Source organism: Zingiber officinale, chromosome 9B (assembly GCF_018446385.1).
Source record: "Zingiber officinale cultivar Zhangliang chromosome 9B, Zo_v1.1, whole genome shotgun sequence".
NCBI lineage: Eukaryota > Viridiplantae > Streptophyta > Magnoliopsida > Zingiberales > Zingiberaceae > Zingiber > Zingiber officinale.
Window position 1 is genome coordinate 50,900,299 of NC_056003.1, and position 26,966 is coordinate 50,927,264.

Here is a 26,966-nt window from a genome sequence, read left to right on the forward strand (position 1 = left end):
AATGGAAGTCTGTTCTAGTGATCCACAAACAAGCTCATCCGTTATGGAGGAAGGCACTCAGAGCCAACGCGCAAACTTGTTTGTATCACTTACAAACCAGTAATGGAGACCATGGGATTTACTTAAAAATCCCTCTCCCACTTAGTTATTTATAAATGAGGAATTTTAACTATGCTAGCCTACTAAATATGTAAACTAACATGCACACAGACAATATAAAAGCAATAAATAGAAAATCTAATTTTCAACTATTATGGCTTTTATCTCTTGTTATCCTCCGTGTGTTGTCATCCCAAGTCGCTGCCATATTTGCCACCGGGTCTAGCTGTCGCATCCATCTTGCTCCTAGTTTCGCTGCGCCTCTGGTCCTTAGAAGGTTCCACGCTTTGCAAGATTCGATCCGCGACATAAATAGAATTTTACATTTTGATCCTATATTCCTCGAAGGAATGTACTAGATCGAACATAAAATAAAATTTACATCCATCGATCCTATATTCCATAAAAGGAATGTACATGTAACTAGATCAAAAATAAAATCCTAATAAAACTAAATACAGCTCCTGCTGTATTTTATAATACAATCATGCACACACAATAAAATGCCCTTGACATGTCCAAGGGTCCAATCACACACATAATAACTATAAGCCATAATAGTTGGATATTGCATCCACAAAGTTAGCACATCCTACTATTAACCTGCCTAAATTATGTATGACATGTGCATAATTAAACTAATACCAAATACACAGATGTAAAACCCTAGCTCTGATACCAATTGTTGGTTGCTACTCGGAAAACCTAGAGGTTCCACTGTACAAAAATTTTGTACAAAGGTTTGAACCTTTTCCTAGCTACCATGTGTTCTTTTAAATTAAATTTTGGATCACCTGCGGAACTTAACACGTTTGATCCAAAACTTAATCTATTCGTTCTTTTAGGTTTTGGCTTGGGTCTCCTGCGGAACTTAACACGTTCGACCCAAATCACCTTAAGTTATTAATTCCATTAAATATTAATTTCCATAATTGGTTCCCAGTACTGACGTGGCGAGGCACATGACCTTCTTGGATATGGGAGCAACCACCACCGACTAGACAAAACCTTTTATGGAAAGCTAATATTTAATTTCCTAAAATAACTTTAGGTTAACCGAAAAGAACAATCAAATCACAAGGAAAAGAAAAACAAAAGAACACTATATCGAAAACAAATTTGAAACTCTAGAATCGTATGCCTCTTGTATTTAGTATTATTTCCAAAAATAACTAGTATGATGCGGAAAGAAAAATTACTAGTTATACCTTTTAGAAAGACCTCTTGATCTTCTACCGTATTCCTCTTCTAACCTCGGACGTTGTGTGGGCAACGATCTTCCGAGATGAGAACCACCAAGCACCTTCTTCTTCCTTACAAGTTTCGGCCATCAAAACTTCTCCTAGGATGAAGAGGTTCGGCCACCACCACCATGCTCCAAGGGATGCTAGAAAAGAGGCTTCTTTTCTCTCCTTCTTCTCCTTCTTAGATCCGGCCACCAAAGCTATCTCCACCATGAGAAGGTTTCGGCCACACAAAGGAGAGGAGAGGAAAGAAAGGGCCGGCCACACCCAAGGAGAAAAGAGAGGAAAAATAGAATAGAGTTGTTCACCTTGAAGCCTCCTCTACCCCCTCTTTTATAATCCTTGGTCTTGGCAAATAAGGAAAATTTAATAAAAACTTCCTTAATTCTTTTGCCATTGAAAAGGAAAATTTATTTAATTAAAATAATTTTCTCTTTTCAAATTATAATGGTCGGCCACTCTTCTCCCCAAAACAAGGAGAGTTTTAATTAAAACAAAAATTAAAACTTCCTAATTTGTTTCTAGAAATTTATAAAAATTTCTCCAATAATTTTAATCCCTTCATGATTGGTTAATAAAAATAAATTTTATAAATTAAAATCTTTCTTTTAAACATGTGGATAATTTCCAAAAAGGAAAGTTATCTCTAAAAATTAAAATCTCCTTTCAATCTACAAATAAGGAAAGATATTAAATCTTTTCTTAATCTTTTGTAGAAACTAATAAAAGAGAATTTTTAATTTTCAAACTTTCTTTTAAATCATGAATATAATTAAAAGGAAAGTTTTTACCAAAATTAAAATCAACCTTTAATCTACAAATAAGGAAAGAGATTTTAACTCTTCTCTTAATCTTTTGTAGAATCTTATAAAAGGAAGGATTTAAATTTTTAAACTCTCTTTTAAATTATATTATCCACATAAGAAAAATTTTAAAATTAAAATTCCTTTTTATTTTAATAGGGACGACCACATGAATTCACCCATGAACATACCCATGGCCGGCCCTAGCTTGGTCTCCAAGCTAGCTTGGTCGGCCCCTATAGGATGGGTAAGAAGGTGGGTATAGGTGGGTATAGTACTCTATAATTAAGAGGCTACGATAGGGACCGAGAGGAGGAATTGGTTTTGGTCTCCCGATAAAATTAAGCATCCCGTGCTCGCCCCGAACACACAACTTAATTTTATCAATAATAATTCATTCCACTAGAGAACTATTATTGAACTACCGCACCAATCCCAAATTACATTTTGGGCTCCTTCTTATCATGAGTGTGTTAGTCTCCCTGTGTTTAAGATAACAAATGTCCACTAATTAAGTTACTGACAACTCACTTAATTAATATCTAGCTCCAAGAGTAGTACCACTCAACTTCATCGTCATGTCGGACAAAGTCCACCTGCAGGGTTTAACATGACAATCCTTATGAGCTCCTCTTGGGGACATTCTCAACCTAGATCACTAGGACATAGTTTCCTTCTATAATCAACAACACACACTATAAGTGATATCATTTCCCAACTTATCGGGCTTATTGATTTATTGAACTAAATCTCACCCATTGATAAATTAAAGAAATAAATATCAAATATATGTGCTTGTTATTATATTAGGATTAAGAGCACACACTTCCATAATAACTGAGGTCTTTGTTCCTTTATAAAGTCAGTATAAAAGGAACGACCTCAAATGGTCCTACTCAATACACTCTAAGTGTACTTGTGTAATTATATAGTTAAGATAAACTAATACCTAATTACACTACGACCTTCCAATGGTTTGTTCCTTTCCATCTTGGTCGTGAGCCACTGTTTATAATTTATAAGGAACCGATAACATGATCTTCTGTGTGTGACACCACACACCATGTTATCTACAATATAAATTAATTGAGCAACTACATTTATCATAAATGTAGACATTTGACCAATGTGATTCTTATTTCTAGATAAATGTTCATACCAAAAGCTAGGCTTTTAGTATACACTCTAACAACTTCGCCACATGGAAGCACAAAATGGAGGTATTTTTTAAAACGGATTTTGATATTCTTATTACAATGAAATATGGTTTTGCAGCACCGAAAGACAAAGAAGAAAACACATGGAGCAAGAAGGAGCAAGCCGATTTCGTCGCCAACGGAAAGGCAAAGTTCCACCTACTCAGTGTGCTGGCGCCGCAGGAGGTAAATCGAATCGGAAGCTACGACTCAGCGAAAGATCTCTGGGAGAAATTCCTGGAGCTTCACGAAGGTACTTCCGAAGCGAAGCTAGCAAAGTGCGACATCCTCCGGAACCAGTTAACGAACCTCCGGATGAACCAAGGCGAGAAGGTAGCGCAACTCCAAGCGAGAATCAAGGAGTTGATAACGCAACTAACGAACCTTGGAGAAGAGGTAACCAACCGGGACTCTATGCGGTACGCGCTCAACGCCTTCTGATCCAGTAGTGAGAACAGGGGACCTCGCCTTGTGGAGTCAACGCCACGTGGAAGTCAAAGTGGCAGTTGTCCATCCGGAAAGGGCTGGGTCCGACCGGACGACCGGCCGGCCGTCCGGTGGAATCGAACGTCCGGAGAGGGATGGGTCCGATCGGCTGGCCGACCGGATGATTTTCGGCTGATGGTTAAAGGCGCCTTGTCGAAATCAGGGTTCCGGCGCTCAGTGGAAAAGGTCGCAGGGCCGAGCGGACTGCACGCTCGACCAAAGCCATAAGGTAACATACTGCTAATAGTCTCCACAAAGCACGTGAGGGAGAATCTCCCCAAGTAAACCACCGCATATGTCCGGCCGGATGTTGGGGGAGCTGTCCGCCCGAACGCCAGATCTGGAGCAAGGGGGAAAAGGACAAGGGACGTCTTTTTCTGACAGCAGGTATGTTTCACGTGTAGGCCATGCTCCAAATCTTGTGACAGGGGATTCCGCTGTCCCATCGAGGACATGCTGAGACTGTAGCAGTATGGGTTAGGGAAGCTCACTTACAAGCCCTTACTGGGGTATGGGCCATGGACACGTGTACACTTCGGTAGGTGTACACTCACTTCTTTGCTGCCCTATGTAAAGGCCCTCATTCTTCGCCGGAGGTACGCTTTCGATGAGTTTTGGAGCCACTTTTTCTCTCTTGAGCTTCGCCTGACTTGAGCGTCGGAGGGTCGCCGCCGGGAACCCCTTCCCGGCTCGACTTTTTGTGCAGGTTCACCGGAGCTTCGTGTTACCAGGCGAAGATCCACGTCAACAGTCGAAAAGCGCCCCGTGCCCAGCGTCCGTTGATTCAGCATTCGGACAGGATCACCTTCCCTAGAACTCCAGAGTGGGCTTCCTTAGTAGATGCGTATTACATCTCTAAGGACCTCGAGGTAAGTACTTTAGAACAATTATTTTCCACTTTTGAACTTCACGAATCTCGAGTTTCAGAACCCATCGGAGCAGAGAAGACAAGTCAGAACATTGCCTTAAAGGCAAAGATGAACAATTCTGACTCCGAAGCCTCAGTCGACGAATCCGAAGCGGCACTACTGGTAAGACGCTTCAATAAATTTTTTAGTACTAACAAATTTAAATCGCAGAGGCAACATCGAAAGAAGAGGACTGTTCGCTGTTACAACTGCAACGAAGAGGGGTACATCAAAGATGACTGCCCAAAGCTAAAGAGAAAGGAGAAAGAAAGGGAAAAGCCAAAATACAAGAAGCCAGAACCCTCCAAACACAAGAACCTAAAGGCAACGTGAGATGATTCGTCATCCTCCGAATCGGAAGTCGAAGAATTCTCGGGACTAGCACTGATGGCCAACCATCAGAAAGAAGAAACGTCCAGCTCAGAGATGAGCATCGATGAAGGGAGAGGAACATCAGAAGAAGAAAGCAACAGTGAAGGGGGAGCGTCACCAGACCAGGTAAGTAAGGTACGCAATCTAACCCCAACTCAATCTTTCAAATTTATCAAGTCTCTTTCTAAAGAGTTAGATCAATTAGAAAAAGAGAATGTTGAACTAAAGTTGAACTTAGCAAGAGCATGCCCGTTAGAAATGTATGATCATCTAAAATCAGAAAATGAAAATTTAAAATTAGAAATTGAAAAATTGAAAAATGATGCATGCTTAAAGAAATTTCCAAAGTCAAAAATTAGAACTTATGGTAAATTAAATTGGTATATAAGGAAGCATCAAAGTCAACTTAGAAAAATACCAAGAAACTATGTACCCCCTAGATTTTTGAATAATCCTGTAGGAAGGAACCTCTATTGGGTTCCAAAATCTGTGCTTAATTAAATTTTCAAAAATTAAAAGCTTAAAGTGAGAGAATTAAACATTGAAATTCTTTATGGAAGCTTTGTCTAAGGAAGTGGTTGTTCCTCCAATAACCAAGAAGGCCTAGTGCCTCGCCACGACCTGGAAGCTAAAATATTGGAAGAAAATGTTTAATTAACTTTTTTGAAAAAGCATTAAACTAGAATCAAATAATGCTTTAAAAGTTTTTAAATCTTTTTAAAATTCTAAAAAGTCAGATTGTGAAAATAAAAAAAAATATTGACTTAGAAATTTTTTATTGACTTAGAAAATTTTTTCTGAAAATTCAAAAATTTGACTTAGAATTTCTTTTGGGAAAAATTCATTTTGACTTAGAATTTTTTTTAATTCATATTGAGATAGAAAAATTTTTTTCTGAAAATTCAAAAATTTGACTAAGAAATTTTTTAGAAAAAATTATTTTGACTTAGAAATTTATTTTTTTATATTGACTTAGAAATTTTTTTTGGAATTCTTTATTTTTTTTTTTTTAGAAATTTTTTTTCACTTAACTTAAGTTATTTGTTTCATATTCTCTTAACCCTATTTTTGCTGTGATCAAAGGGGGAGAGAAAGGTACAAGTTCAAAGGGAAGTTAAACAAGGGGGAGATAAAATTTTAAATGTTAAGGTGTTGCAATTTTATTTATTGCAAAATTAAACTTAACCTGTTAGTCTAGTAATTTACATTTAAAATTTCTATTTATGTCTATGTTGTCCCTAACTTGTACTTGGGTTGATGCACATCAAAAAGGGGAAGATTGTTGGACCCCGTGGTAGTTTTGATGTGATCAACCAAGTTGGTTAGGTCCTGCGTTGTATTTGATCCCTGTGTCTGAGTGTGCAGGAGCTTAGGAACACAGGAAGTCGAGCGGAAGACGCAGCTAGCGAGAAGGACGGCACGGGAAGGGAGCCGACGGGCTCGGTGCGTCCGAAGGACGAGAGAGCTGCGGAAGAGTACTCCGGTGGGCGTGAAGAGCGTGCGCGACGTTCGAGGGACGTTAAGCCGGGACGGAAGGCTGCTCGAAGAAGGCCGGAAATTGGGTTCGGGTGATCCCTATTTCGGTTGGCCACAATCACCCAAAAGATCGGAGCATCGGAAGTCGCAACAAGCTGGAAACGAAGTCAAAGGAGCTGAGTTACCAGCTTGGAGGTGCCTCCAACCTGACTGGAGGCGCCTCCAGCTTGAAGGCGCCTTCAACCAGGTTGAAAGCGCCTTCAGCCAGGCTGGAGGCGTCTTCAGCCTGATTGGAGGCGCCTTCAACAGGTCAGATTTGACCATTTGCGCTGCGGATAAAGTTTTATCCGTTGACCGAGCCGGAGGCGCCTTGGACCCTCGGGATAGACTTTCCAGGAGCTATATAAAGGCCCCTGGAGCTAGGAATGAATCAACAACTCAAGCATTCAATCTGTAGTGTTGAAAGTGTAAAAGGCTTCTCCGCCTTCAGGAAAGGAGAGTTTCTTTTAGTGCGCTTCTATTGCCCTGGATTAACAACCTTCTTGGTTGTAACCAGGTTAATTTTTCTATGTTTTTTTTTACTGTTTTATTATTTTGTTAACTATTGCACTAACTGAGTTGAAAGTACGAGGAGGGTATAGTTTAAATTTTGTTTTCAGCAATTCACCCCCCTCTTGCCGGTCTCCGCAAGAAATAAGAAACATGCATTTAAATAGTTGAACCATATAATTATGTATGTTGGTCACCATGCATAGGCATTACTTTTGCTAAAGGCATCTTCCTGTGTAGTTTATTTATGCTTTCTTCTAACTTCTTGTAGGGTTAGGAAGAATGTGAAGGCCTTAGCAAAGAAAAGTAAGGAATTAAGGGTCATATTAGAGTGAAAAACAAGCAGGACACAACTGTTATCAATGATTCTCTAATTAGAATAGTGATTATTTTAATAAATTTGTAAAAAATCTCTTGTAGTTTTGAGATTATTTAATTAATAATTCATATGTAGGAATTAGTTTGGATAATATTTCTAATAACTAGGCATTTGATACTTCCCAATTTGACAATATTCTTAAAAGACTAAAAGTGGTAATATTGTTGTTCATATGATGTAGATTTGGAGCATTTTTGTTACCTTATTTTTTGAATTTTAAATACTATTGCCTTTTTTTGTTGCTCAAACTAAAAGGACCCTTACTGATGTAATTTTAACTTGTTTTACATGATCAGGATTTGTTGGTTAGGGTTTCTCAAATTTTGGTTGTTTGATAGGTATCCATGAATCTGAACAAAGTAAGCTTGTACGTGATGCAAGTGATATTACTAGGGAAGGTAACAGAGAGAGCATCCTTTGTTGCTAAAGTTGTTCTTCTAACACTTTCTTTTCTTCCAACTTCCAAGATCTTTGATGGGATGCCCTGTATTATCTTTTTGCTTGTAGTCTTTTCTTTTGAGCTATTTATAGTTAACCCTCTATTGAGATATGTACAGTTAATTTTGTAGATCTTAGTTGGTATATTTTTTATTTCTTTTACATAGCTACATTATCTTCCAATCCATATGTGTATAGTTAATTTTGAGATCTTGAACATAAGCATAGCTATGGATTGAATGTAGTAAATATTTTATTTTTGATTGATTACTTTTTTATATTTAATTATTATCTTATATATTGTAAATAGATAACGATTTTTCTTACAAAGATAACAATTTTTAACTATTGGAAAAAATGATTAAAGACAAGGATTTTAAAATATTGAGAAAACAATTCAAAGACAACAATTTTTAATTGTTGTCAAAATATTTTCTAATCAAAATAAACAACAGTTTTTAGAATGTTATGAAAAGTAATTAAAGACAACGATTTTAAATTGTTGTCGAACCATCATCTAACAATGATATCCTCAAGAAAGATTACAGTGATTAACTGTTGTCAAAAGTATCTAAAGATAATAATTTTTAAATGTTGTAAAACTACTATCTTTGATATTAAAAGATAACAATTTAAAATTGTTGCAGAACTATTATCTATCATGCTCAAGATTGATAGGCATAATAATACTCTGAAAATTCCTTAGAAGACATAGGGCCTAGTTTAGAATGAATTTGATAAACTTAAATTCATCAATAAATTTTGACTAAAACTTACTAATAACTCAACATGGCCAAACTCAAGAGAGTGTCAAAAATATATAAGTCTTGTTTTAGAGTGAATATAATAAACACAAGTCCATCAATCACTCAGGCTAAATTTTTTCAATAAAATTAGAGGAGTTTAAATAGGGTTTAGAATCAAAGTTGATGGGCAAGGCCACACTCAAGAGAATCCATAGAAGGCATGGATCCTAGTTTGGAATGAATTTGATAAACTAAATCTATACTTTTGGCCAAAATTCAATGTATTTGATATGTCTAAATCCATTAGTGAATTTTAGTTAAAATTCACTGATAGAGCTTTACATTTTAACAAGTAAAAAATTTTAACATATGAAAAAAAGTGTTGGCCGGGAGTTAGGAATGCATCTACAATGATTAAGATTGAGTACTATGCAACTTTGGACATTAAACACTTTTGTTTAATAGAGGATCAAGAAAACCTACATATGAAAAGTTTTCTTTAGTGTTACACAAATGGTAAGACAATTGACCAAGATTGTGAGTTTTAGAGATTGCCGGTGTTACAAGATTATGGATACCTATTTTAGGATGTAAATGTATTTTTCGTTCGATAGTAGGGGTGACAATTTAGTAGCTCATATGAAGAAATTCTAGTTCAATATAGATATATAGTTTCAAATCAAAGGGGTATTTTGAAAATAAATATAAATTCAGTAAATTACCAAATCATATAGACAAGTAAGAATATTTTATCATTATATAAATATCCATTGTTTGTTTTTTTTTAAAAGGCAATTGCCCTATAATTTCACTTTTTTTTGTTTCCTTTCATTCACGTGAATAAATAGTACAATTGAGCTAGAAGAAGACAAGATATCATTATATGAATTCTTAATAATTTCTGACTGTACTTTCCTCAATTAACTTACCTGCAATATGTCTTCTATCATTTTTTTAAAAAAAAAATTAAATTCTTTTTCCAAATTTTAACATAGTAAAAACTATTTAACATTTCTAATGATGATAAATATAATAGTTCTAGATAATAATCATAAATTGATTTCAATAAAAAAATTTATCATATTTTATAGATATAAGGTGCTGATCCACTGCGTACTATTTACTGTGTGACAGCGTCTGTGATTGAGACAAGCGACCATGTGGTGATGAACCCACTGTTATAAATAATCTGTTGTCGGAGATTTTAGGGGACTTAATTAAATTTAAAACTTACACGGAATTTAAATTCAACTTACAGCCCAACACAACGAAGAAGTGTTAAATATAATATTTTACCACATATATCTTTAAAATTTAATTAGTGATAAAGTCTTCATATTACACTAGCTAAAAATTATAGTTGCTACAATACCCATAATATTTTATTAGAGTCAAAATATTATTATAATATAATTAATTAATATTAATTAGAGATGAAGTACCTATATTGTAGCAGTAATGAATTCTACAACATAGTTTATTAATAATAATTAAAGTTGAAATATTTATGTTATACTGCTACGGATTCATGATTGGTATATTGACATCACAAATACGAATAATTTTGAGAAATAAAATGTGACAGACTGACAGTGATGTAGGATAAGACTGGTGGTGAAGTGGAGCATCGTTCGATTAAAAATAAAAACGATGCCTTTTTAATCGTTCCATATTTTGATATTTTTTTAAAAAAAAAATAATTAATTTTTTTCCAAATTTTAAAATTGTAAAAACTATCTTAGCGTTTCTCCTCCAGCCATTTGCCTTAGGAGGCTATAAAGCCCAAGCACTCACCACTCTCCATTAACCATGGCCAAGATCGCTTTGGGAGACCACCGGGAGGCGGTGGAGCCCGGCACCATCCGTGCCGTGCTCGCCGAGGTCGTCCTCACCTTCCTCTTTGTCTTCGCCGGAGTTGGTTCAGCAATGACCGCCGGTGAACACAACTCGCCGATCCCCCTCCTCTCTAAATCAATTAACTAATTAACTAAAAGTGCGACGTTGTTTAATTTGCTATACGAGCAGAGAAGATGTCGGGAGGGGAGTCGATCATGGGGCTGACGGCTGTGGCGATTGCGCACGCGCTGGTGGTGGCGGTGATGATCTCAGCGGGACTGCACATCTCCGGCGGCCATCTGAACCCAGCAGTGACCCTGGGGCTGGCGCTGGGGGGCAACATCAGCGTCGTCCGGTCAGTTCTTTACATGGCGGCGCAGCTGCTCGGCTCCACCGTCGCCTGCTTCCTCCTCAAATTCCTCACCGGCGGACTCGTAATACATTCTTTCAATTTATAGTATTTATTTTACCCCCAAAAAATGATTTTTCTAAATTAACTAATAGTTTTTTAGGATAAAAAAAATCAAAAGGCATTTTTTTATTATCATAAAAACTTAATAAAAATAAAAAGGGCATCTTATATTTTAAAAATATTCTTATCTAAATTAGTAAAGTTATTATGATATAATATAAAAGTCAGGATTGAAATAGTATCTTGTAATATAGAATAAAACGGTATATAAACATCATCCAATGTGATCCGATTCCTCTTAGAATCATATTAATCGAAATTTCATGTGCCATAATATCCTTTAAATAGTATTTGAATAATTTTAATCCGTATTTGAGTCCTCTTGACTAATGTTAAAATTATTAAAATATTTTTTATTTAAAACTACTACAACAATTTTGAAATTTATTTGAATAGATTTTTCATGAACCAAAAGAACTTGATAGCTGGCATTGCTGTCTCATGTCCACATTATTAAAATTATTGTACCTTCACTAGTTCTTCGCTTTACCTTTCACATCTATATATTAATTAAATTATTTTTATGTTTCATAGTCCTTTATTTATTTATTAATAATTTTTTTAAGCATGCACATGAATATCGTTGAAATGTAGGACCCACCAATCCACACTTTGGCTACCGGAATAGGTGCGCTCCAAGGAGTGATAATGGAGATTGTCCTCACTTTCTCTCTTCTCTTTTCGGTCTACGGCACCATGGTGGATCCAAAGAAGGTCATCCCGGTCGGACTTGGGGCCTTACTGGTGGGTCTAGTGGTTGGAGCCAATGTTCTTGCCGGTGGTCAATTTTCCGGTGCATCAATGAACCCAGCCAGGTCATTTGGACCGGCATTAGTTAATTGGAATTGGACGGGCCATTGGATTTATTGGGTCGGGCCGCTCGTCGGCGGTAGCCTAGCCGGGATCTTCTACGACCAAGTGTTCATGGTAAGATCGACTCATGTGCCTCTTCCAAGACACTCTGATGATTTCTAAGGAGCTGAATTAGTGAAAGCTTGAGATGAGATAGTGTGTTTTATCTAGTGAATAAATTGTTGTGTATGTTTTCCTTTATCAAATTAATGTTAGATTTATAGTTGCACTAGTAATGAAAATAAGTTGGATATATTTTTTTTTAAAAAAAAGTGCTAATTAATGGCACTTTAATTTGAATAAAATCTTAAATTTAATTTTAAAATATACATATATTTTTATTCTAATACTACAGTACTAATTTTTGCTAAATGAATATTTGTAATGACCCGACCCCTCAACTCCTTGGGCGGTCCAACTGGCGGCCCCTTATGTCGTCGACCGACGATCCTCGGTCGTACCGTTACTCACTAGGTCTTCCCACCCCTGGCCAGTGGATTCATAAACTCTAGTACTTAGCCTAGAGGTCTAGAGTTCGAATCTTGGGGAAGGCAAAAATCCACTGGCCAAGGGTGGGAAGACCTAGTGAGTAACGGCACGACCGAGGATCATCGGTCGACGACATAAGGGGCCGCCAGTTGGGCTGCCCAAAGGACCGCCAAATGGGTTGCCAGTTGGGTCGCCCAAGGGGTCCAACATAAGGAGGCCATGTGGAGGCCATACAATCGTGTCACGGGTCGTGTGGTGCCCGTGCCCTGCTCTATAAAAGGGATTTTTCTCCCCTTTTCACTCATCTTTCGCTTGGGGCTCCTCCCCAATGCATGGGGAAGGGTTCTCCCCTTTGGGGAGGTCCTAGATCTTCCATCTTCCTCGATCCGTCCTCCTCCAGGGCAAAAGAGCGCTTCCAAGGACGCTACGCCTCAAAGATGTTCTCTTCTATCTCCATGTATTAAGTTGTAGATTGTTTTACTTATTGTCTTTTGTTGTAATTCCCTTGTAATGGAGTAGATCTCCAAATCTAGGATGTAGGAAGTAGGTGTGATGTGTTATGATGTATGAACTATGTATTTGGATATTTTTCCTATACCATGAAGTGTTTATATAATATTTTATTGTGTATTGTGCCTTGTATGTGTTTGACGAAATATGTGTGAGGATAATTCATGTAGATATAAGGGATTTATCTTTATGTTAAGGTTGTTATTAGATTGGATAACCGGGGGATCCTTGTGACAGAAGGATACTCATTCAATTGGACATATTATGTCCTTTGTGATAGAGGACATTGATACTTAACTAATTTCTAGAGTCAAAAGATCTTAACATAGGGATTGATCCTTGTTAGGAAGATTAATTAGAGTTTAGAGGGTTCTCCCAAATTAATGTTAGGAAGTAATCTGTGTAATCTAGGAACGTGGACCGAAGGCCCTGGTGATAGAAGGATAGCCCTATAATCGGACTTCCTAAATTACCTCGTCTACTCAATTGCATTAATCTACTATTAGAAAGTGACTTGTGTAATCTAGGAACGTGGACCAAGGGCCCTTGTGACAAAAGGATGGTCCTATAATCGAACTTCCTAAATTACCTCTTCTACTTAATGGCGTTAGAACTTGGGTAGACTCTTCAGTGCAATCTTCATGGGGTTGTATCGAACTCTAGTTAGAACTCCTACACGAGTGTAAACATAGAGTTAGGGAGATGAACAATGCATAGGGACATTAACTAGCATCACAACGAACCCCAAATCCTAGTATCTATTCCCCTTCATTTACTTACGCTTTTTGCTGTCTCTCCTCTCTTTTCTTTCTCTCTAGCATTTGCGAACCATTTTAGATTGCCTAGATAATTCACTGTGCAAAGTTAACTAGTGCTTAATCAATAATCCCTGTGGGATCGATAATCTTTTGTATTACTGATGATGTAACCGTGCACTTGCGATGACGTAACAAGTTTTTGGCTCACACGGCCAACCACTGCTTACTCTCTGGAAGTGTTGCACGGTCGTGTGGATCTCACACACCCCTTGCATGGCCCTTCGCATGACTCTACATGGCTATGTCTCCTTACATCATCTTTTAGACTATCAAGATGGGGTTTTCTCTGGTTAAAGTTTTCAGAAAAGTTGTAGATCTTGAAGTTATCTACATTTGATATAAAGAACAACCCATAACTCCAACCGAGCACAAAGTTATGCCCATTTTAGTTTCAACCTACAGTGCTAAAAATTCCCCACGACTTTCACAGGACTGTGTGGATTCCACACAGCCTCCACACGACCCCCACATGGCCTCCACACAGCCGTGTGGATTCCACATGGCCAGAACATTGAAAAACTTGATTTTCACATACCCGTGTGAGTTCCACACGGCCCAGACACTCTGAAAGCTCTAAACTTCATTTAAGCTCCGTTTTTGCTCTAAATCGTGTCTTATCAATCAAAATAAGCAAAGAGCAGATCTCTGAATAGAATATAATGGATGTATGACATTATAATGAAATAGGGTGCAATAAACATAGATTATGCTAATGAAATAATCTATGCACATCACACCCCAGACTTAAATCTTTGTTTGCCCTCAAGCAAAACCCGCAATCTAGATTTATGTGCGTGGATAGCATGTAATAATCCCTAATGAATCAATATAAACCTATCATATAGTTTCATTGATGAGCATGATACAAAAATTATTTGAGTGTGGCCTAAATAGAAGTTCTCCTTACTCAGTGTGATAAGTGGCTTAACTTTCTCAAGTGTCAATCTCTAAGCCTAGTCAATTTTTCATTTAACTGTGTTCCTCGTACTTCCAGCGATAGGCACTTACCTGCTACACGCAAGGTTTGTTCCCCACAAAAATGTTATGCATCGTCTACACAAGGTCTCAAAGGAATACTCAGTATCAAGAGAAACATATCATTCATTTCCCCAGTAACATAACTCGGTCTCAAAGGGGTGAATTACTAGTTTCTACTCACGATAACTATTTTTTTATCCCTTATTTTTTTTTCTTTGAATGTTTGCAAAGTATCAAACTTAAACAAACCTTCATTCATCATTTTTTTTAGGGATTGATTTTTCCAAATGAGCTTGCATGATCTAAATTTATCCAGTAACCAAAATGTAGTTGAGAGGTCACCATAGAAGTAAGAGTACCAGTTTGGTTTTATGAATCATGACTATTTCAAAAATATCTACCATCAAAGTTAAGTATAATGTGAAGAGATCCTAAAACTAGGCCAACATTAAAATTCTTCTAGTAATAATAATGCTCACGTCATGCTATTTGAATAGGAAAGTATAGATCGATAGACATACTAGCATACCAAATCACACAACATAAATATCTAGATGAAATGTGCTAGAATTTTGTACTAAGGAACAAACAATCATGATGTGATGAATGATACAACTAAGAAAAATTTCAAAAAGAAATGTGTAAAAACTAAGAAATATTACAAACACTAACCTAAACTCAAACATGATGGCACTCACAAATAATCAACTGATCAATTGGGTTCAACCCTAACTAAGTCTAGGGTTCTCTTGCCCAATATCCGATCAACTGTGATCTATTGGGACTTCCTCATACCTAGCATTCAGTCAACTTTGACCTGCTGAGACTTTGTTATCAAGTATCAGGTCAATCCTTTAACCCACTTGGACTTTTCTCCTCGTGCCAAATGTTTGGTCAACTTTGACCCAGTTGGACTTACCGTCTCGTGTCAAGTGTCCAATCTTCATAATCCACTTGGACTTTCAAACATCAGATGTCCAATTAGCCTTGACCTATATGAATTTCCACATGCATGGCTTCACTTATCAAGCATTTTCACCATTTGGCTTCACTCATTAGGATTTCTCTCTGCCTACCTTCACTCACTAGGGGTTTTCACCTGGCTTCACTCACCAGGACTTCCCAGTGCCTAACTTCACTCACTAGGGCTTTTTACCTACCTTCACTCATCAGGACTTTTTCCATCTACCTAGTTTCCTTTGGATCTAGGAGGCAGTAATCGTTCAAGTCAAGCGGTGGCTCAAATAATAGAGCACGCGGTCGAGAAGGAGAGTTGTAAAAAATACTAATTGTCTAGTTAGTCAGACTTATAGCCTCCTTCAACTAGACTTGAGGAGAATTCTTGTAATACGGTGATAAAGATGGGCCTCCCAAAAAGTGAGTCAAAGTGGCGAAGATCGGCTGATGTGGCGGTCAAAATCAAATGGTCAATGTCGTTGTAACACCCGTAAAATTTCCTTAAGTTCAAAAGAGCAAAAGAAAGAAAAATAAATAGATTTATAAATGACTTTAGGTTAGGATTGAATCCAAGACCTCTTATATATGATTGGTTAAAGTTGCCATTAGGGTAGTGGTAAAGCATCACATGAGCAATATGAAATAATTCATTTTATATGGTGGTTGTGTGAAGAGATGCTTCAACTTCCACATAGTATAAAAGGGAGTTGAAGAGATGAAAACCTAGTTTTTATCTTCTTCTTCTTCTCTAGCCGAATTCTCTCCTTCCTCTCGCTCAAGTTCGGCCAGAATTTAGGGTTTTATGTTTTAATGCCTTCCAAGAGAAGAATCTAGGAGGAGGATCTCTCCCAAGGAAGGAGTACGCTTAGAAGGGCTAACCAGGGAGAGTAGAGCGTACAAGAGAAGTCGTTCTCCCTAAATTCTAGCGGTGTAAGAGTAAGAAATAGCAAAAGAAAGTAAGTACCTCTCACCTGCAGTATAAGTTGCTTCGAAGAAGTATTTAGTAATGTCTTTTAGCATGATTTAGAAGATTTATGTTGAGTTATGCTTTAGACATGTTAAGGAAGAAGCTTATTATATTATGTAAGAAGCCCTCTAAAGCTTTGGGGACTAAGAGCATGTGTAGGGAGTATCGAATTGCTTCCCATTTAGTTTGGGGCTAAGAAGCATATTCAAAGGCCCTAAAAGTGCTTCCTTATAAGTGTGAGGGGATAAAAGTGCACATCAAGTGTTTGTTGGAATGACAAGCAAGTGTAAAGTAAAAGAAAATGATATTAGAAGAAAGTATTTTACTTTGAAGTGGCATGTACTGGACCAAGGTCCTTGGGATGAGCTCCTAGATTGCCCTTAGACATAAGTTCACCTAGTAGTACCTTAATAGATTCGGGATTAGCTACCTCAGATCTTATTAAGGATATGTGTAAAGTGGTACATTGCCGGGCCCAAGAAAGTTGATTATTATGTTCACTAGTATGTATTATAAAGTTTTCAAAGTTTATTGGTTTGTTAAAGTGAAACCATCATTAAGTGGACAACTTGAGTTCTAAGTGTAGTGTTGATGAACTTTACGATATGCTGAGATTTCTGTTCTTGTTACATCACTAGCATGGTTTAAGTTGATGATTTGCATGATAAACTGGTTTAAAAATACATATCATGTGCATATTTGCAAAGCATGTGTTTTAGCGTGAACTATACTCAGGTGCATGTTTGTTGTTTTCTTTCCAAGCAGTTTTCTTTTTAAAAAGCATGATCTCTTTAATGAGTAGTTTGTGAGTAGATGATACTTACTAAGCCTTTGCTTATAGATTGCATTTCCTTATGCTACAGATAAAGGTAAAGGAAAGCTCGAGTAGGAGGGGCAGCAGGAGCAATGGTTGTTGGTGTGTGTGACGGAACAATGGGAAACGATCTTGGAGGTTGCTAGTGCTTGATTATGTTAGAGTTTGGTACTAATGGATATGTTTTATTATCTCCTCTTAGTATGAAAAATACTATTAAAAGTAGTGTATAATGAATTGTAGTTTGGTAGTGATTGGTGTGTCAAAGATTCTCCCTAAAGGTGTGGGATAAAGTGGTAAACCAAGGAGGAGAACAAAGGGGAAGAATACCCCATTTTGTGTAGCAGAGTGTGATCCCGCACGATCGTGTCATGATCGTGTGGAGTCACACGGCCACACCCCTCCTCCTCTCGACCCAAAGTGTCACGGTCATGTGAAGTCACACAGCCGAACACTTCCTCCTCTTAGCCCAAAGTGTCACGGTCATGTGGAGTCACACGGCCGGACACTTCCCCGTCTCGGCCGAGGTGACACGGCCGTGTGGAGTCACACGGTCGTGCACCTCTTCTCTGCTGTTCGGGGTGACACGGTCGTGTGGTTCCACACGACCGTGCCCCACTTCCCTTCGGTCGGGGGTCATGACTGTGTGGTTCCGCACGGCCGTGCACCCCTGGGTGACATGGCCATGTGACTTTCACACGGCTGGGCCCTGTGCTAGCCAGGAGCGCTTCACATCTTGATCAACGATCGAAACAAGTTTAGAGTAGATCTCTAAACTATACAGTAAGTTATGTGTGAAGTAAGATACAGAAAGGAAAATTAGATATGTACGGAATGTAACGTCGGTCCTTGTAAGGTAAGTTACGGTAGTAGAAGGGCGGTCGTTACAGTCGTAGAGTCAGATAGAATTGTAGACTGCGGACCGGGCAGGGTTGATCGAGCGGGCTCTCAGAGCCGGTCGAATGTGAAGGGCTGACTAGACCGTCCAAACGGCCATCCTCCGTAACTTGCAGATAAGGTTAGGAGAAAAATACTAAGTTATCCGGCTTACCGTCCTTGCTGATCAAACCTAAGGGTTGATCGAACATAGTGTGCCTCATTGACGACATGAAAGCTAAGTGAAGAACATGTTAGTAGCTGCATTCTATACGGTCGAGCTGATGATATTCGGGCCGAGTGGTGGCATGTTGGCCTATCGGCCTATAGCGGGACCCACATCCATATTATATCATACTCTTTTAGAAGTTTGTATTGCCGACAACAAAGAATATCTTATAGATAAATCATACTTAGGAAACTTCTACACTGTCACATTACAGAGATTTGCGTGTTTACTTAACGAAAGATGTTAGAGACACTTTTCGACTTGTCTTTTTTAGGAAGGCTTTGGAAAATATGTATATGCTTTGGGATGAGTACATAGGCGCTACAATGACACTATAAAAAGGGGCCTCCATTTACAGACGGAGGTATGCGATGCTCCATTATGTTGTACACTCTTTGCTACTACTTGCTTCTACTACTTTCTTCTTGAGACCGAGTACTGAATTTAGTGTCGGATGGTTAACGTCGAAACCCCTTCCTTAGCCTACACTGACGCTCTTTGTATTACAGGATAGTGCAGAGTCTTTACTAAGTTAACAACAGAGCTACATTCCTAGCTGACCGTTACTTTATAGTGCTACTTATCAATGAGAACCAAATCAAATCTTCTATTACTTGAATACTCCTACGTTTTTCTTATGTTCAACTGTGCTCAGACTATTATTCTAAATTGTTTAGTTTTCTATCAAGTATTTTAGCTTCGTAGCAACATTCTTACTTTGCCAAATCTATTAGGGCGTGCACACATGATCATGGTTTAGCTTTATGCTCATCCATATCTAACACTGTATTACGAATCTAGGTTGGTTTATATTTTCCACCAAGTCAGACAAAAAACAATTTCAAATTGTATTGCCTTTTATTATTTTCATATGTTTCATCTTCATAACATTTGGATGAATTTTCATCCCTTGATATTTTTATTGTCAAATTACATCACGTTCTCGGTACTCATTTTGGATATGTTAGAGGACTTAGAAATGAACTAAAGCCAGTTAGATGAACTTCTTTATATGCTATCTCATCCAGATTAAGTAACGCAGCATTGCGTAAAAAACTTAAATCCATCGAGCAACGACTAGAAGATACAGCAAAAGAGTTGGCAAACACCCAAGTTCAGTTAGCAAACATCCAAAATGAGTTGACAGTAGTGAGATCCGGATAAGATATGTTTGAACAAATTCTCAACCGGTTGACACTTGGAGCATTACAATCCTCCTCGATCTTAGATCTTGATGTTGCAAGCTTTTGTTGAAGTTTTGGATTTGATGTTAGATTTGTGAACTTAATGTTATGAACTTGATGATGTTAAAGTGTGTGTTATAAATTTGTGAATGTGTTGTAGATTTGTGGATGTTGTGAGTTATATTTGTGAATTTGTAAACTATTAAACAGGATACGAATACAAATAAATAAAACTGGTTTAAAAAAATGGGGTTAGCGACAATTTTATTCCAATTCGTCGCTAATAACACTGGTTAACGACGAATTGGGTTAATTTTGTTGCTAACATTGATATATTCAGTGACGTTCTGTTCAATCACGATTTAGCTTTAGCTTTTAGCGACGACATTAAGGTTTCTTAATCGATTCGATCCCGAAGATTGAGCATTAGCGACGAATTTGAGATCCACCCATCACTAATCTTAGCGATGATTAATTTCCATTCGTCGTAAATTATAGTTTACGACGAGCTTATTACGACGATAATAGTGACAAATTATTTTCTATAAAATAATTTCATCGGTTTCCTTGTAGTGGCAATTAGGTCAAATGCTTGCCATTATAATTTCGTTTTCTAACAATAAGTAACATATTAGAAACATGTTGCTTATTCTTGTCTTCTTTTTATATATATATATATAGAGAGAGAGAGAATTGTTATGCTACTGACCCTATTTTACGGATTGCTGCAGACTAAAGTCCATGTCATTTTTTTATTTTAATAAAAGCTTTTTCTCTTTCGATTTTCCTTCGTTCTCGCCACCGCGCCTCCTCGCGTCAGCCACCGCGCCTCCTCGTGCCAGCCACCCTCGCGCCTCCTTGCGCCCCGCCGCCGACCGGCCTGCCCATTGCCGGTGGCCTCCGGCCACCTGGACCCACCCACGCTATAGGCCAGGGGGTGAACCCGTCGGGGATCGCGGCATAGATTCCGGCTGCTGCCGCCTGCCCACCGCTGAGTTGAGAGCCGCCTGCCCACTGCCGAGATGAGAGGAATTCTCGCCGGCGAGGGGATATAGTCGCGCCGGATTCCGGCCACAATCGCGCCGAAATTCGGTCGCGATCTCACCGGAATCTGGCGCGATAGAAATCATGTTGAAGTTTGATCACGGCCGGAATCCGGCCGATCGCGGCTGGAATCCGACGCGATCGCGGCCGGAATCCGGTCGCTGCCAAACCCGTGTCGGTTCGCAGCTAGATTTCAACCGGAATCCGGCCAAATCCAGCCGCGATCTGGCCACCACAAAAGCGACCGCAATCGCGGCCAGATTTTGGTCGGGATTCCGGCTGTCGATGGGTGGCCGGCTGGTGGGCTGCCGGAGGCGAGGAGTCGGGGCGACCGGTGGGTGGCGGCCGGCCGGCCAGAGGCGAGGAGGCGAGGCGGGCACGCACAGACGAGAGAGGAGAGCGCGTCGAGGATGGTAAAAAAATATAAAAAAAACCAAATTACGTGGGTTGCATGTGTGGTCGCAGACAAGTACGCATGTGCATGTCCGTATTTTAACAAATCGTGTGTGTATATATATATATATATATATCAATGAGAATAGAGATAAAAATAAAAATAAATATAATAAATAGCAATAGAGACGAAAAATGGAATCCGATTATCTTAGATGGTACACTTTTTCGGCCCACAGGCCCATTTCCCATTGCCATATAAAGACTCCAACAGAGAGAGGGTTGACATCTTCTCCCATCGTCCCTTTGGAACCGTTCCTCTTTTCTTAGAATTCTCTTTTACCTCTCACGTCAAGGAAAGTTCGATCTTCTTCTTCCCTTTCATACATTCTCATTTGCCTCAACGGATAAATCCTTTTTTTTTTTCTTCCTTTTGGCCTCGTGCCCAACTCAGAAGGTTCTAATACCTCTGCGGATTTCCTCCACTCGTTGGATTTTTTTTTTTTTAATTTTTTATAATCATTGAGGTAGACGGCCTTTCCCTGATTCATCTACTAGCTAAATCCGAAGCACAGCTTATGCACAGATCAACTTATTATTGTACCTAATTGGTATTTCTTTAAGCCTTCTGTTAATTGTTCACTTTGATTGTCTTTATGTTTGCTTAGATCCTTTCTGCAATTAGGTCAAATGCTCGCATTTATAATTTTGTTTTGCAACAATAAGTAACATATTAGAAACATGTTACTTATTCTTGTCTTCTTTTGCAACCATACCTTAGTTTTCAGTGTCTAGTAATGGTAGTAATGATCGCTAATTAATTTCGGTCGGAGACTTATCATATTAAGCTTTATGATCACAACTATCATAATTCTTATTGTTTCTATAATACCATATTTGGCATGATATTTTCCATATACCACTTAGATAAGTTGGATAAATATGCATATTGGAGTATAAAGAGCAACCCAGTACATGAAACTTCCATCAGAGTATATCAAATTAATTGTACGCAGTCTTACCTTGCATTTTGTAAGAGTTGTTTCCGCAACAACCCCATGACCTCAAGGTACAATAACTTTATTAGTTGCGTCAAGACTCCCTTTCATATTGGAGTATATAGTAATAATATCATACAATGGTTTCTTTCTCTTTTCTTTTTCATTTATTGCTTAGTAATCTTGTATTGTTCCTTATTGTTGTATTTATTGTATACTTATATGTTTATCTTCTTGTTTAAAAGTTAGTTGTACTCCAGAAGCAATTTGCAAAGGTGAAAGTGTAGAGGGAATGTAGAAGTGATTCACCAACAAGTTATAGGCCGTAGAGTAGGAACCTGGTCTTCCAAACCACATAAAGGATAAATGTTTGTTTGTTTGTCTTTCGTGCTTGTATTTGATATATCTCTTGCATACTAACTCTATTATAGACAAGAGCAAACAAATTAAAGTGTTTGGCTATTCACTTCCCTCTCTAGCTTTACTATCGAACTAACAAAATGTTTTGGCATGTCCTTGAAAAATACTTCGGATGTTTCACTAACTTAATACTTGTTTCCTATTTTACTTTAGCGCCATATTGCTAATTATCAAGGAAAGAGCTAATAAAATTCTCCACAATGACTATGGAAAAGGATTTATTTGATGTAGCGGGACCGGTACATCTTACCTCTATAGATTGGTAACTATGATTTTATTTTATTTTTCTTTACGATTATATTTCATATATTTCAAGATTGTTGCATATTCTAAATATTTGAGGAAGAAATAATTATTGCTTTATTATTGTATTAATAGAAATTGGTACTTGTTTTATTATTGTATGCTTGTTACTCCTAATTCACATTAGCAAATGCTTAAATTCATACGATAATGAATATTCATCTATAAGAGTATCTAATATAAGGATGATCTTCTATTTAATATATATTATTGTTGAGATTTTCGAGCCGCAAAAACCGCTTTTTGCGTTGCGGAAACCTCGAAATCCCATGCCACCGGATCCGTGCGAAGATTAAAAGAACAAAAAAATTTCGTGTACATGTTTTTCTATCCTAGATCTACATTAGATCTACATGGTTAAGAGATTACCCTTGTAGCGAAGCCCTTCGCGAATCCCGCTCGTCCAAAAGTTGCCGAATCTCGAGTGTGTTCAAGTGGACACACCTCTATACGTATCCACACGAACAATAGAGATGGAGAAAACACTTAGAGTGTGCTAGCACTCTAAAGGTGTTCGGCCAAGGAGGAGGAAGAAGCAAGGAGGAATAATAATGATCGATCATGAAAATAAGAGTAAAAAATGGCTTAAGTATTTTCATCTAATGAAAATACGTAATGCTCATTAACATCATTAATGAGCCTCATTAATGAGCCTTAATGAGTATTTAATATTCTTCATTAAATGACCATTTTGAAACTCATTCGAAATTTGAATCTAAAATTCAAATTGAATTCCATTTATCATTGAATTCAAAATTCAATGAATATCATCATTAAGCCTCACTTGAGTCTAACTCAAGTCTAGCCTCACTTGAGTCTAACTCAAGTCTAACCTCACTTGAGTCTAACTCAAGTCTAACTCAATCGAGTCTTACTCAATTAATCTAATTTGGATTTAATCCAATTAGGTTCATCACATGAACCTAATCCTCTAGGTACATCAAATGAACCTAATCTCCATCTAATTGTCCTTTGTGTTTGACCCTATAGGTTCTTATAACGTTGGCAATGCTCCTAAACCCATTTAGAAGCATAAGTAATGAGCGGTATCTAGCAACACATCATTACTACCCAAGTTACAAGAATGTTGAGATCCAATATCACCTTGTGACTACTAATTGTGACTCTTCACAATATATGATAAGTGTCCTTCTATCCTTGACATCTAGATTGATCAATTTGAGGCATAGACGGTGGCATCCTCTGATCAATCTAAATCTTGAACTCCAAGTAGACTCATTCTAATCAAATGAGCTCAATATCTCATATTAACTCATTTGGGCATGACCATGCACTTAGTGGTCTCACTCTATCAAGAATAAGAATGTCACTCCCGTTATATAGGAGGAATAGATCTCATCTACATCACTCACATCCCTCCGCATAATTTGTTACATACCCAGTAATCGCCTTTATAGTCCACCCAGTTACGGGTGACGTTTGACGAAGTCAAAGTATGTAACTCCTTATGTAGGGAACCATGGTGACTTCAGGTCCAAGGACTAATAGCCACATGAGAAAGTATATGACACTCATATAACGATCCATGATACTTTCTCATGACGGGTCATTCAGTATACATTCTCCAATGCATACTCATGTGTCAACTTGATATCTTTATATCCATGACTTGTGAGATCAAGTCATCAAGTTGACCTACATGCTAGTCTCGTCGCATTAACATTGTCCCTGAATGTTAATACTTGACTAGGAATGATTAAGAGTAGTGTTCTCTATACCATCTCACTATCGATTCAACCAATCGATTGATATAGATAAGAACCTTCTACTCAAGGACGTTATTATACTTAGTTATTTGGCACCAATACAAGTAAGTATAATAACCAAAACAAACGTCTTTATATACATAAGAATATGATACAATGAGTCCATACAACAATCATCATATGATTGGCTCTTAGGGCTCTAACTAACAATTATAAAAAAAAAAAAGGACAACCTAGTGCACGAAACTCCAGTCATAGGAAAGGGGCTGTTTTTGAGATTTAAACCTCTAGGTCTCACGGCAACAACTTTACCATTGTGCCAAAACTCCCTTTCTATTTAATACATGTTATAGCATCTATAAATACTCTTGAATTTCATGATAAAATGTGTTCTTAAATCAATTACATTCACTTCAACTTTGCATATGTATTTTGGAGATATGAAGTTCACCATGTGACGCCTAGTTTTTAAACTAATTAAATTATATACCAACATTCTAGTATTTTTCATAGTCATTCGTTGCATTCTTATATAATGGTAGAAAAACAAGTGTCCTTTTTTATCCATATCGTCAAAAGAGCACCACTCTTTTAAAATTTATCAAAACAGTGCTCCACCCATAATTCGATTTCCAAAATACCCTTCTGTGTTCCACCTTGGAGCAACTATGACCAAAGCTACTCCACTTTAGGGTTTTAATTTCTTTGATGTGAAAAAATAGTCTTTTAACTATTTTTTTATCTAATCATTATACAGGAATTGCTTGCACCATCGGAGATCAGTCATTGCATGTTTGGTACAAGGTGCCTATGTCTTAGAGCTTGATAGGCAATACGATCGCAAAGACCATGATGCCATTGCACCTCCTTGGTGGGAGTCATTTGGTTTTGAACTAACCGGAACACTTATTGATGATGTTGATTCTTCAATATTTGGTGCCATTTACAAATATAAACCTCCTGCCTCCAAAGATTCCTCAGTCGAAGATGCTCCTAAATTTGTCATCGCGTTCAGAGGTACAGTACGTCGGAAGGAATCTTTAACTCGAGACAGCTTGTTAGACCTGAACATCATCAAAAATGGCCTTCACAAGACATCCCGTTACACAATTGCTATGCAAGCAGTACGAAATGTAGTCTCTACTGCCAGGAGTTCCAATATATGGTTAAGCGGCCACTCTCTGGGATCTGCCATTGCAATACTAGTCGGCAAGAACATGGCTAAGTTGGGGATGCTTCTCGAAACCTTTCTTTTCAACCCACCCTTTGTCTCAGCTCCGATTGAGAGCATCAAAGACAAAACCATAAAGCAGGGAATCCGTATCGCAGGCAGTTTGATCACAGCTGGTCTTTCCATCGCCTTGAAAGACAAACTCGAGGAATCTTCGCCGAAAGACTCCTTCGCCATTCTAGCAACATGGATGCCACATCTCTTTGTGAATCCAAGTGATTATATCTGCTCTGAGTACATCGGCTATTTTGAGCACCGAACTTTCATGAACAAGCTTGGATATGGGAATATTGAGAAGCTCGCGACTCAGAATTCCATCGGGTGCCTATTCGTAAGAGCATTTGGAAACGACTCTGACCCCTTACACCTGCTTCCATCGGCAAATCTAACGGTAAATCTGAGTCATTCCCCTGATTTTACAACTGCTCATGCTGTACACCAGTGGTGGCTGCCTGATCAACATTTGCAATCCAAGCAACATCATTATCTCGAGATGCATCGTTAGAATTGTTCTTGTTCTTGTTCAAGACACCGATGGATCATTCATTCATCACAACCAATTGTTCTTGTTCTTGTTGTGATAAATGCCAATTTGCTTATGTATTCAGTAATCTAACTCTCTAATTCGGTCTGTGAATATACTAAATGCATTTGTTGCTATTAAAAGTGAGAAGATCAAGTTGCAATAGGGCTTCATCTTTTGTAGCTTATGATATAGAGATTATATTGCGATTAGTATGAATCAATCATCTTACTTTCTGGCTCACAAACTCTTCTCAATTATTCATTGTTTTATACATTGTGACTTCGACTTCGGAACTTGATTGGAAACCTTGAAATGTTACAGAAACTTAGATGGTGGAACAACGATAGTTTCCGAAAGATACTAATATTTTCACCTAAACGAAGCTAGTTTTGAATTTATGGATGCGAGCACAGAACAGGCAAAATAACTTTAATTCTTTTAGGAGGACTGATACTGCCAATATCGATCTCACTGTAGGTCAGCGCGATATGTCTACGCGGCCTTAGTAAAGTTTCCGACATGAACTTAACTTCCTGAGTTCTTTATGTAGTTCTATCTCTGAAAAACTTTGTGCCACTCTGATATCCAAGTCCCCTAGCTCCTTCAAGCACTCTGACTTAATTTTAATAAGAATTATTTCAATTTA

The 26,966-nt window shown here is 37.9% G+C and overlaps 2 protein-coding genes across 3 annotated transcripts; both read left to right on the forward strand.

Annotated features, from left to right (window-relative positions):
- Nucleotides 1–10,470: 10,470 nt before the first annotated feature.
- Nucleotides 10,471–12,109, forward strand: LOC122025687 (aquaporin TIP4-4-like). The gene is made up of 3 exons (XM_042584526.1): nucleotides 10,471–10,632; nucleotides 10,722–10,966; nucleotides 11,599–12,109. Exons 1-3 carry the CDS (start codon nucleotides 10,506–10,508, stop codon nucleotides 11,977–11,979), a joined length of 753 nt encoding a protein of 250 aa, XP_042440460.1. The 5' UTR covers nucleotides 10,471–10,505; the 3' UTR covers nucleotides 11,980–12,109.
- A 9,296-nt stretch (nucleotides 12,110–21,405) lies between these two features.
- LOC122024189 (GDSL esterase/lipase At4g10955-like) lies at nucleotides 21,406–26,482 on the forward strand. 2 transcript variants are annotated; one of them, XM_042582750.1, is made up of 3 exons: nucleotides 21,406–21,726; nucleotides 22,687–22,795; nucleotides 25,321–26,482. In XM_042582750.1, exons 2-3 carry the CDS (start codon nucleotides 22,734–22,736, stop codon nucleotides 26,297–26,299), a joined length of 1,041 nt encoding a protein of 346 aa, XP_042438684.1. In that variant the 5' UTR covers nucleotides 21,406–21,726; nucleotides 22,687–22,733; the 3' UTR covers nucleotides 26,300–26,482. The 2 variants fall into 2 exon arrangements, with proteins under 2 accessions (XP_042438684.1, XP_042438685.1); XM_042582751.1 differs by having other exon boundaries at nucleotides 21,406–21,642.
- The last annotated feature ends 484 nt before the right edge of the window (nucleotides 26,483–26,966 follow it).